This window comes from Eurytemora carolleeae, unplaced genomic scaffold (assembly GCF_000591075.1).
Source record: "Eurytemora carolleeae unplaced genomic scaffold, Eaff_2.0 scaffold423, whole genome shotgun sequence".
NCBI classification, from domain to species: Eukaryota; Metazoa; Arthropoda; class Copepoda; order Calanoida; family Temoridae; genus Eurytemora; species Eurytemora carolleeae.
Window position 1 is genome coordinate 84,976 of NW_019396914.1, and position 12,254 is coordinate 97,229.

At 30.9% G+C, this 12,254-nt stretch overlaps 1 protein-coding gene across 1 annotated transcript in view; it reads left to right on the plus strand.

Moving 5' to 3' along the window:
* The window catches only part of LOC111710037 (short transient receptor potential channel 1), a 62,464-nt gene that overhangs the window by 47,150 nt on the left and 3,060 nt on the right, over positions 1-12,254 (plus strand). Inside the window, exons 20-25 of the mRNA XM_023484050.1 lie at positions 727-838; positions 1,841-1,960; positions 3,181-3,301; positions 6,891-7,049; positions 8,449-8,561; positions 11,340-11,447. Coding sequence (XP_023339818.1) covers positions 727-838; positions 1,841-1,960; positions 3,181-3,301; positions 6,891-7,049; positions 8,449-8,561; positions 11,340-11,447 — 733 coding nt within the window. The remainder of the gene's footprint in view (positions 1-726; positions 839-1,840; positions 1,961-3,180; positions 3,302-6,890; positions 7,050-8,448; positions 8,562-11,339; positions 11,448-12,254) is intronic.

A 12,254-nucleotide genomic window follows, 5' to 3' on the forward strand; every position in this document is an offset into this window, starting at 1 on the left:
TCCATAAGCTTATTTAAAATGTTCCGCTCATTTAAATCTTTAAATATTTTCTTGTGAAACATGCCAATTCTGAATTATATCTAAAATGCATTGGAAGGTCGACACGGCTTGAATTATAAACTGTTATTCTATTCCGTTCGACGGATTAAAGAATGGGGGGGGGGTAATATCAAAGGTTTACACCGGCAGGTTGCCAAGATCATATTTGAAACAAATCAACCTTCATATTCTGAACAGTATAAAGTACAAGAAAATATTTTAAAGATTATTAAAGAAAACATCTTATTTAAACTTATTTCTTAGTAAATTTAAAATAAAAAAAAATTGCAGTTTTTTCTTCTATTCGGTGAACTTAAAAAATATTGTGTAACTTTAATTTTTACACGGCAATTCACCCTTACATGGGGGTCTTGATAGGTTGCACTGAAAACAATTGGCCATATAGGGTCTGATCGGTACAGCACCTTGGAACTTTTATTGGATAAAAATAAAGAAAAAGACAAGGCGCGCAACAAATATAAATATATTTTTAAAAATCCGTAATTTATACTGAAGATTGCATTAAGCATGAAACGTGATGTTTATGAATAAAATGTTATCAGAATATTGTCGAATTTTCACTGAAATATATCTGTTTGGATACCCAATAAACGTCAAAACGGCTGAACCGAACGGGTCCATATTCAAAATTCAAATTAAGTATATTTTTTACTCCAATCATTTTAGATTCTTTGCTTGGTGTGTTTGTTACCTCCTACAGTATGCGAGATCTTGGAACTGCTTTTTTTCTCTGGGGTTTAGAGGGGCCCAAACCTAATGAGAGAAGGTTCAAAAAAAGGTACTTAAACCTTTTAAAGAGGTGCTTAAACCTCTTTAAAAGGTATTTAAACATCCTTATAAGGTACTTAAACCTCTTTATGAGGTACTTAAACCTCTTTAATAGGTACTTAAACCTCTTTAAAGGGTACTTAGACCTCTTGAAAAGGTACTTAAACCTCTTTAAAATCGTAAACCTCTTTTAAAGGTACTTAAACCTCTATAAAAGGTACTTAAACCTCAATATAAGGTACTTAAACCTCTTTAAAAGGTACTTAAACCTCTTTAAACGGTACTTAAACCTCTTAAAAGGGTACTTAAATCTCTTAAAGAGGTGCTTAAACCTCTTTAAAAGGTACTTAATCCTCAATAAAAGGTACTTAAACCTCTTAAAAAGGTACTTAAACCTCTTAAAAGGGTACTTAATCCTCTTTAAAAGGTACTCAAAAAAGGTATTTAAACCTCTTTAAAAAGGAATGTGATTGGCATGCCCGATTCCCAACCTTACTTCTTAAACCTTTATCTGAGGAAAATAAGGAAGATATCGTCGTAATTCTATCTGGAAAGTGTTCAATTCTGACAATTTCATTCTTACTCTATTTCTGCATTAATCCGAAACTAATTTGCAGATCATTGTTAAAATGGTAAAAACGTTAAATATGTTTGAAAATAATTAGAAGAGGTTTAAATCAAATCTCATTTTCCGCCGCTTTTTGTGTGTGAAAAGATTGTATATTTTTTTAATCTTATTACAGACCCAACAACTTCCGTAATGTAAAACATAACTCATGTCCCTTTTCTTAAACTGTTGATACTGCTGAAACAAATCAGAAAAGTTTTAACTCTTGAAAACTTTAAGCAAAATGTATTTTTTCGCTTCTTTATTCGTTCTGAAACATTTCATATTAGGATCAAATTACAAAAAAAAATATCTTTTAACAATTTTTATTTTTAATCGCGTTGACATTAAAATGTGCTTTTGTAATAAGAATCAAAAAGCATTTTTTAAAACATATTTTTTCAGATATTTCACATTTTGGAACAACTACAACATTATCATGGATTTGCTGTTCATGATCGGCCTGTTGATCCGGACCGTCGAGTACATCATAGACGACAGTACCATGGATATTTCAGCTGTCAGGAAATCAATCATTCATTTAGTGTCACCGATACAAGAGAACTCAATTATAGAGTACTTTGATTAGTTTACAAAACACCCTTGATATAACATTATACAATATCAATAGGCTATTGTAACATAGCTGATATCGCATTCTAATTTTCTAATCCTAACATCTTTGAAACCTAATGTGACAGATCTTTGATGTTTCAAACTATGAATTCTGTTAGAATAATTAGTAAAAAAGTAGTAAACGGTGTTCACCGTTAGATTGCGATGATATTCTGATTAGCAAATTAAAGTTTGAAATGAGTTTTTTTAATACCTCTATTTTTTTGTCCGATAAATACTTTAAAATATTCTGTTTAAACTTTTTGTTAAAACAGTTTTTTTCGTAGTTTTTCCAATAGTTTTGTCCCTCAAAATGCACTATATTTTCAAGTTGTATGAAGGAACGAACTGAATTTAAAATTTTGATTTGAACCTGAAGTATGTATTATATATATTTTCTACTCTGAGAGTTATAGGACGGAAAACTCTTCTATATTCTTGTTGTGGACCTAGTGTTCATTTTATACAACATGTTTCTAACTTGAATAATTTTTAAAAACAGTATTAACAATATTAAGAATAACATCAAGAAATTGTTCCTAGCAGAGAAATGACTGCAAACAAAAAAACAAAGAAAGCATGTCTAAAATTTTGTTGACTAACTTTTAAAGTTAAATAGATCTAAATGCTAAATCATGGGTAAAGAAACTCACTCAAATGTTATTGTTCTTATATCTTTGCAATCTGATAGTGTAAACCTTTGATGTTACAAACTTTTTGATCAAGAAAATCATAGATTGAAATATCGAAGGTTTACGACATCATGATACAAATATTAAGAGATTAGAAAAAATATATAATATTGACTACTTTAATTATGACATAAAACTATTTAAATATTTAAAGTTAAAAAGTCTAAAATTTTAGAAATAACATTTAAATGAATCTGAAGTCGTATTTTTTGTATTGTTTTAGCAAGAAAGCAATCAGATCAGCTTTTAATCGACTGTAGATTAAGGTCAAGGAAAATACGTATAAGCTCTTTTCAAAGGATAAAACTTGACTTATAATTCAAAACTTTCAACTGAGGATTTATCAAGCTCAGACTCTGTATGATTAAGCCCTTTAATAAAAGTTCCTACCTCTGTAGAGGATGAATAGGTGAATGAATGAATGAATGAATGAATTAGTTCTGCTGGCCGAATATTCTGGGGAATGGCGTTCACGTTTGCGATCATAAAGACGATCAAGATCGGTATTGCATCCAAGTACTTTGGTCCTATCATTCTCAGTATTAACGCCATGATGAAGGTATTTTAGAGATTTTAGAGATTTTAACAAAGAGAATAGAATATATATTAGAGTGGAATTTACTAGAAAAAAGTGTAAAACGGCCATTTTGTTGTACTGTTTCCATACTGCAGGTGTACTTAACATATTTGTGCCATATAACCTTTTGGTTTTATAAAAAATCTAAAATTAATATTAAAAGAAAACCAAATTATGAAATAGGCTGGTTTCATAATTGACCAATGATCATTTCACATAGACTCTATGCCTTTCACTTTTACAAACGATGATTTTCCGTTATAAATGTAAATCAAATGATGTTTTTATTCACCTAATTCATTTATAAAGTTATTTAACAGCTTTAAAAAATTCGAAATTGAAATGGATAGTCTAGGGAACATACTGTATTAATGTACTCTACTGCATATAATTTGTGAACATTTACATGATTTGTACATTTTGAACTTCCTTTCAGGCTGAAAGGGACTGACAAAATTTATACCGGGGGATTGTATAAATTCCACTTTAATATATATTCTATTCTCTAGAGATGTTTACCGCTATATTTATATATACTTTTAACTACTTACACATATAATTATAATAAGTATATACCTACCATTATATTTATATATGCTTTTAACTATTTACATATAATTATAATAAGTATATATACCTACCATTATATTTGTATATACTCTTAACTACTTACACATATAATTATAATAAGTATATACCTACCATTATATTTATATATACTTCTTACTTAAACCTCTGTATAGCTATTGTGTATACATATCTACCCACCTGAATTTTATAATTTATATCTATTTAAAAGTACCAATCTACCTAAATTATACCTACGTCCTACCAATCAACTTGCCAACTTACCTTAAAACGAAACAGAACTTTTTCAACATTTTCAAAAGTTTTTTACTACAACCTACTTCCCATCTATATAAGCTGACTCTCAAGATTTAAAATGGTATATATATATATTGCCCCGGAACTGCTGAGAAAGGGTTAAGAGAATGGGTCGGAAATACATTTCCATGAATTAGGATTAATTGTCTTGTTTTGTTTCATTTATACATTGTACATATAGTAACCAAGGTTGTACATTGTACAATGTACATTCATTGTAAATGAAATTCTGTACAATTACATAAAAACCCTATTCAAGTGCAAGGGTATCTCACATGAGTTTAAACTTTAAAGACTACCTAAAATCCTTTCAAAAGAACGACCTCTCTGCAAAAAAAAACTTTTGAAGGAATGAGTGTAAGAAAAAAGACAGAATGAATCTTGTACTTAACCCTATTATCAACACCTAAAAAACTATGAATCAACAAAGTAAATGGTTCAAATAAATTCCATAGCAAAAATACAAAGAGAAATGTTAACACAATAATGTTTGTTATTATTTCAATAATCTCTTAAAAATAATATTTAATTAGTATAATATCTTCTAATATATGAAAGAGAAAAACTATGGGGTTTAAATAGGTTCAAAAGTTAAGGTTCTCTGACTTTAAACCAGGAACCCTTATTTACTGTACGCTACCGGGTTTCAAAAAAGTTTTTATATAATTTTCCATTCTATTTGGGTCAGTTAAATACTCTGCATATCTTCATTCTCTGTGGATTAGATAAATATTCTGTATTCTTCATTCTCTGTGGATTAGATAAATAATCTGTATATAATCATTCCCTGTGGATAAGGTAAAAACTCTGTATATCTTCATTCTCTGTGGATTTGATAATACTCTGTATATCTTCCTTCTCTGTGGACTAGCTAAATAATCTGCATATCCTCATTCTCTCTGGGATATATAAATCCTCTGTATATCTTCATTCTTTGTGAATTGTGTAAATACTCTGTTTATCTTCATTCTCTATGGATAAGGTAAAAATAATCTTTACATCTTTCTACTCTGTGGATTAGATAAATCCTCTGTATATCTTCATCCTCCGTGGATTAGGTAACAACTCTGTATATTTTCATTCTCTGTGGATTAGATAAATCCTCTGTATATCTTCATCCTCTGTGAATTAGATAAATGCTCTGTGTATCTTCCTACTCTGTGGATTAGATAAATAACTAATTTAATCCTCCTCCCTCTGTCCTACTTGGCAAAATAGTTGCTTGATACCTTGCAATCTTAGAATATATATATATATATATTTTTATATATATATTAGAAAAAATAAAAGCATTAAAATACACTGAACCACTGACAGTTTTACAATTTTTAACACACAAATTATTAAATATATTAAAAATATTATATTTGTTTAGACTTTGTATTATAACTCTTGTTTCAGGTTTCAGATTTAAGGGGTACCGTTGTGAATTGAATATAGGTTAATTTGAAATTACATTCACAGTCCCTTAAAGAACATCTGAAGTACATGGTTTAAGCGCCCTGTACACTGTACATTGTTGTACTTTGTAAATTGTACAATGTACATTTAAATATTATGCTCCAATGGGGATTCTTTTAACATCAAAGGGTTGATATTATTCCAATTATGATTGGAAATTGCACTACCATCGGAAAATCTTCCAATATATATTTTCAAAAGTTTCAAACATGTCAGCAAGGAATTAAAGGAAATTTACATTTCCAGAATATTTCAAAAATGATTAAACATTTTGTATGAGAACTTTAGGTGTCATCAGTGTGTCGAATAACAATTTGGTGGATCAAGCTTAGGAAAAGGTGGAGTGTAAGGAGGGAGTAATTAGTAAGCCCCCCCCCCCCGGGGTATTAGGGGAGGGTCAGCCAAAATGAGTTTATTTTATAAACCTCTTGTTTATGTGAAATTAGGCTTGGCCGCTGAAGAATTCTTTTTTAAGAGAAGTTAGGTTAAGTTAAGAATTTCGAAAACCCGGTATTTTATTGAAAACTCTTAAAATAGGATTTTCAACACTCTACTATAGACTAAATCAAGGTTTTGGCGTGCTGTCGGCGCCCCTAAATCCTTTCTATCTGGCTGTTAGAACCCATTTATATATTTAGATTATCCCGAAACCGATGTGCTTTCTTGTGCTTTTGCTATAAAATATATGTTTTTCTTTCGAAATACTCACTGTAACAAAGACGACATCTAAATATATTTCAGGTTTACAGGATCCATTTAAGGATAAATATATCATTGGGAAAAGTAATTTTAAATTGAGATCATTTTAGATCAATACAAGATACAATGTTTGTAAAATAAAAGATTATCAGAATATATATTCATGTTGTCCATTCTCACCATGAAACACAAGACAAATGCATTTTAAGAGGAGTATTGTGACAAAAACCAGTCACCCCCCCCCTGACCCACTAAAATACCCCACCATGCCCTCCCCTCCCCATCCTGATGTATACTTTTTTATTGAATAATAAATACATATACATAATACATATATACAATGCGCACCAAATTCGCCACCAAAGGAGTAAAATGTCAATCATGTGAGGACGGAAAAATATAGAAAATCTTTCATTTCATACATCTAGAGATTGTAAAACTAATAAAAACCACTAATTCATTTATATTTGTAAATGATTTAATAGACATTGTTTTATTCATTATTTATTCATTCTCTTTACTGTAGGATGTGGGAATGTTCCTCATCACTTTCTTCGTAATCATGTTGGCCTTCTCCTGCGGAGTGTCCTACATGTTCAACTACCTCTCCGACGGAACAGATGCACGGGCTGGGGGTAGTAGTACTCCAGGGGTATTCACATACTTCTTCTGGGTTCTTCTTCAGGTATTCTAAATTTATCTGTTTGTATTTTCTTACTCCTTTAATTTTACGTTTAAGTTTAGGCTGTAATTATGGCTAATGCTTACTTACAGTGAATCCCAGATATATGAATACATAGCAAGAGTTTTTTATAATGTCGTATTACATATTTAAGATCAAATGCCGCGGAATAATGAGTTAAATAGAGCCTGAAATATGAATGCAATTGATAAATTAATATTAAACTCATTTGATCTTGAATATGTAATCCGACATCATAAAAAACTCTTGCTATGTAACATATATCTGGGATTCACTGTACATAATTTGCATTATAGTTTATAATCAAAACTGGCCGTTTTAGATAAAATGTGATGATATCTACAGTGCACATAAAAGAAAATGCATAAAGTTTATTACCAACCTTAGCCATTCTAGCTAAATTTTTGTTGTTTCGTAGCCAACTACGAAATTAATATAGTGATTAAAAATCTTTTCCTACAGAGAGAGGTGCCCTCCCCTTGAAGGATCGCAAGGCAAAGGGGGCATCCACCTGATTGTCCCACTCAGTTAGGGCCCTGGTCATGTTTCCTCAGTTACAAATAACCAAAGATTAATTTACAATTACAGATAGAATAATAGATGTTGTATTTTCGCATGCAAGACAGAGAGAGAGCATATGCGTAACTCATTTGGACTTCTGCCTCTGCCTCAGGGTAGTTGTGAACGAAAAACCCCTAAATTGTCAAATGATGCAAATAACCAAGGTTATAATACAAGGAAAGTTAATTGCAGTTGCGTATACTCTGCGTACATATTGAAACCAGTTCTCTCTGGGCGTAATTTGTAAACAAGAATAGATGCATCAGTGTTCGTTTTGTATCCGAGGAGGTTAAAATCATTAAATGTAGATAATTTTGATAATTCACATAATAGTTTCCTATGACCAGAATATTTCATTGATTTTTTATGTGAAAGATAGATCCCATATCAGGCTTCTACATCCGTCTTGTGTTTACATTACCGCCCAGAGACAGTACACTGTAGTACAAACGATGCGCACACCTCTGAAATAACTTTCCTTGAATTATAACCTTGCAAATAACTATCTATCAACATCTTAACTTATAAATAGAAGACTTTCTCTTTCCGTTTTATCCAGATCATTGCTAAACAAAACAAAGATTTATACTGCACTCAAACGATGTCACACATATCGTTGCCATGTAAATAACAAAAATGAAGAATAAAGTATGAGAATGTGCAATTTCGACGTAATGTTTCAATTTAAAATGCTATGGAAAATTAGATATCCTTGACAAATTAAATAACAAAAGTTAAGTATTTTTAAAAAGGGTAAACCAGAAATTTTAATTTTCGTAATGTTCATGCAATTTTTCATTTAATAATTTTTTTGTTTCAGCCGTTCCGTGGGAACCCCGACTACGACAGGGTTGCCGATCTACCCTACGATAGCAACTGTTTGAAAAATGTTGCCTCTTCAGCAGCAGAGATTAACATTCACTCTATAAACAAGTAAGATTTTTTTTGAATTTTTTATTAGTAAATAGCAAATAAAAAAATGAGTAGGATGTGCTGGTGTAAATGAAGGGATACATTTCAATCTTGGTTTGTACGCACACTAGTTTGAAAAAGGACAATGAAAAATAGCGGAAACAAACATGATATTATGCTTTTTTGTCAACTATGAGAGAAATGTAAAATTAATAAAAATTCTTAAAGGTTTTTTTAAATTTCACATTTTTGTTTGTTTGTTTGAATATTACTTTGTACGTGACAAGCTTTTATCGTAATTGAATATCTGGGTTTAAATAAAAATAATGTAAGTTAATTAACCAAGCTAGACAGATTCTTATCTCAATTTTTTTTAAATGGCACTTTAGAATAATTGAAATTTAACATTGGTGTAATCTAGCATAAATCCTTTTTACTAAAAATTCATTGATAACAAAAATAATTTAAAAATCCTTTTATATTTTTTGTCTCCCTGATATGTAAAATAATTAAAACTACGAGAGTTTCGAGTTCACACAGTTGTACTAGTTTAATTCCAAATTGATTTGACCTTGCTTTTTGTTTCCAGTCAGAAGTATGACAACTTCTATATTTACTTACAATTATCAACTTTTTTCATTTTTTAAATTTATATCAAATAATGATGAAGGAAAAAATTTTAAATGTTGTTGAACCAAAAAATTTAACTTTAAAGGATGATTGTGTGTTTAATATAAAATAATTTTCTCCGACTCACTCAGATAAACTTTTTACAAGTTGCTAAATTAGTTCTGAACATACAGGGTTAACCACAAAGCATGAGACTGTAAAGACGACCTAAAACTCTGTTAATATGACGATCACTTCTACTTCCACTTTGTATAAAGTCTTTTTATAACTTATTTTATAATTTAGCGAAGAAAGAGATAAGTTTACAGTTGCAGGGAATCATAAATATGAGGAAACAGACTGCAACAAAAATTCCGTCTAATCGTCTCTGAAGTCTTTTCATTTTTGGGTAACCCTGTATAGACGATATAGACCACTTTACATGGAAATACATGTAAATACCTAGAATGGAAAAATTGACTCAAATTCGTGATTTATTTTTACTGCCGTTTTAACTTTTAAACAATGAAATAACATGTATATGCATTATATCTTCTGTATAATAAAACAAGACATTCGTATATATGTTCCCTATAGCCGGCCAAACGGCTGGACCGAATGGGTTGACATTTTTTGAGAGAACACAGGGGTAACTTAGGCTGAACAAATTTCGGAATTTTTTTTCAAATTTTTTTTTTCAATTACACGGACAGCGCTTGGCACTTTAATAGTATATTATAATAAAAGAATTAATTTTAATTAAATATTTAAAATTCCCCTCAAAGTTTGAGATTAAAGAGACAAATGTACAGACTTTGTACAATCTTTTTGCAGTTTAACGGTTAACCCGGTACTTAGGAGTTAACCCAGTACTTCGGACACATTGAAAGAATTTATAAAACTAGAAATTCAAGGCGCTTCGCGCCCTTCTTTCTAGCCTTAGAGGGCGCTTCGCGCCCATCTCCTAAATTAAGTGTGAACATGTTCTCTTTGTGTACATCGTAAAACAAAACAAAAATAATTCGCGGATTTTCACAAAAAATTTCGCGGATTTTCAAAATTTTAAAAAATTTAATGACGATCGAATTTTGATGGAGACAAATATTTGAAATTTTGATGATTCATAAACCTTCCCTGGAGTCCCTAGATGTCCCACACAAAATTTGGACCCGATCGGTTCAGCCGTTTTGACGTTTATTGGATACAAACAAACAAACAGACAGACAGACAAGCCAAATTTATATATAGATGTCGTCTTGGCGATTTTTAAATTGGTTTTATACTATTATACCTAAATCTCAGTAATTGTAATAATAAAAATTAGTCATTAATATGGGGGAACAATTTAAGGAGCTCCATATAATTAATTAATTAAAAAATTAAATATCAGCAGCCTTCCACGATCACTAAGTTAGGAATACGACATTTTATAAATTCTTTCGATGTTTCGAAGTACTGGGTTAAACTGTAGAAGTTCCATGCATCTGTTACTTTTCTTTTTTAAATCATTCAGTTTACCCTCATCAAAACATATTTAACCTTCAGAGCGTTATATTTTTAGGTCGCCAAAGAAGTCTCATTCATTGTGGGCATATTCATAAAGATGAAATTTACTTCTATGTACTCTATGTGTAGACTGGAAACTATGTACAATACTAACTGTTATGTACTGTAGTTGCAGACAGGAAACCATGTACAACACCAAGGAGAATTGAATAGAAGGAAGGGGCGATCCGCGATAGGGTTTCCGTACACTTTGCTGTGACGTTTTTGGACTGCTGAAGAACTAGTTTTTGCGTAACAACAATAGCAAAGGCAGCCGATCTAATGTAAACAAACATGAGTTAGTATACGGTGAATCTTCATCTAACGCCAGAAATGCCAGATGTTTGTTTATCATTTGTGTTATTGTTTACAATCTTTATTATTGTTGTTATGCAAAAACTAGTTCTTCAGCAGTCCAAAAACGTCACAGCAAAGTGTGCGGAAACCCTATCGCCCCCTCCTTCTATTCCATTCTCCTTGTACACCACTAACTATTATGTACAGTAGGTGTAGACTGGAAACAATGTACAACGCTAACTATTATGTACTGTAGGTGTAGACTGGAAACTATGTACAACACTAACTATTATGTACTGTAGGTGTAGACTGGAAACCATGTACAACACTAACTATTATGTACTATAGGTGTAGACTGGAGACCATGTACAACACTAGCTGTATGACCGCTTCTATTGCTGCACTTTATCCTGGCAGGGTCAGCAAGGCTGATATGTCTCAATGCGTTATATCCAGGTAAAAGATAAAATACAAAATTATTTGCTTAATAACAACATCAAACACAATGCGGTAACGTCGTCTTACTATTATACTGTTTTGTTGGTCTCCACTGTAGTGGATGGATTATTTAATACAAGAATTAACAAGAAATGTACTTTGACGCTGAATAGTTCTAAGCCCCCTCTCTCTCTTCTCTCGGATATTATTATTTCTCAAGTAAAGTATAAACTATACAGTATGCACCAACTGTTGTTGATTGATCTTAATCCAATTATGTAATATATGTTTCATCTTATATACCGGGTTATATATTTAATTGATATGGGATGGAGAAAAGTAGAGAGGCTAGAGCGCATTAACTTAATCATAGTTATAATCTATTTTTGAAAAAAATGAAAACAGTTCATGTACAGAGTGCAGATATACATGAATGAGCACATCGGTTCCCTAGTTCAAGTTTTTGTTTAAATTCAATTTGAGTGTTACCAAAAAAAAGTAGGGTATAAATAATGAATCTTAATGCAGTTATGTATGGATTAGTTGTACTTTTTCTTTCTATGGAGGACAATAGTTATTACATTTTATAAAAAAAAACATCGGAAAGGATTAAGAGATAATAAATCAAAATATAATTTGATTAAAGTTAATTTTTACTCTTTACTTATTTTGTGAACAGTCCCTTTAAGTCTGATAAATGATGATAAGATAAAGTATTGATTAATTGAGTGATGAAAAGTGCAGTGCTCCGATGTTTACTGAATAACTCTGTACATAACTACTGACTAGTGATGTGCATTTAGTTGGATCTTTCAGGGTAAAATT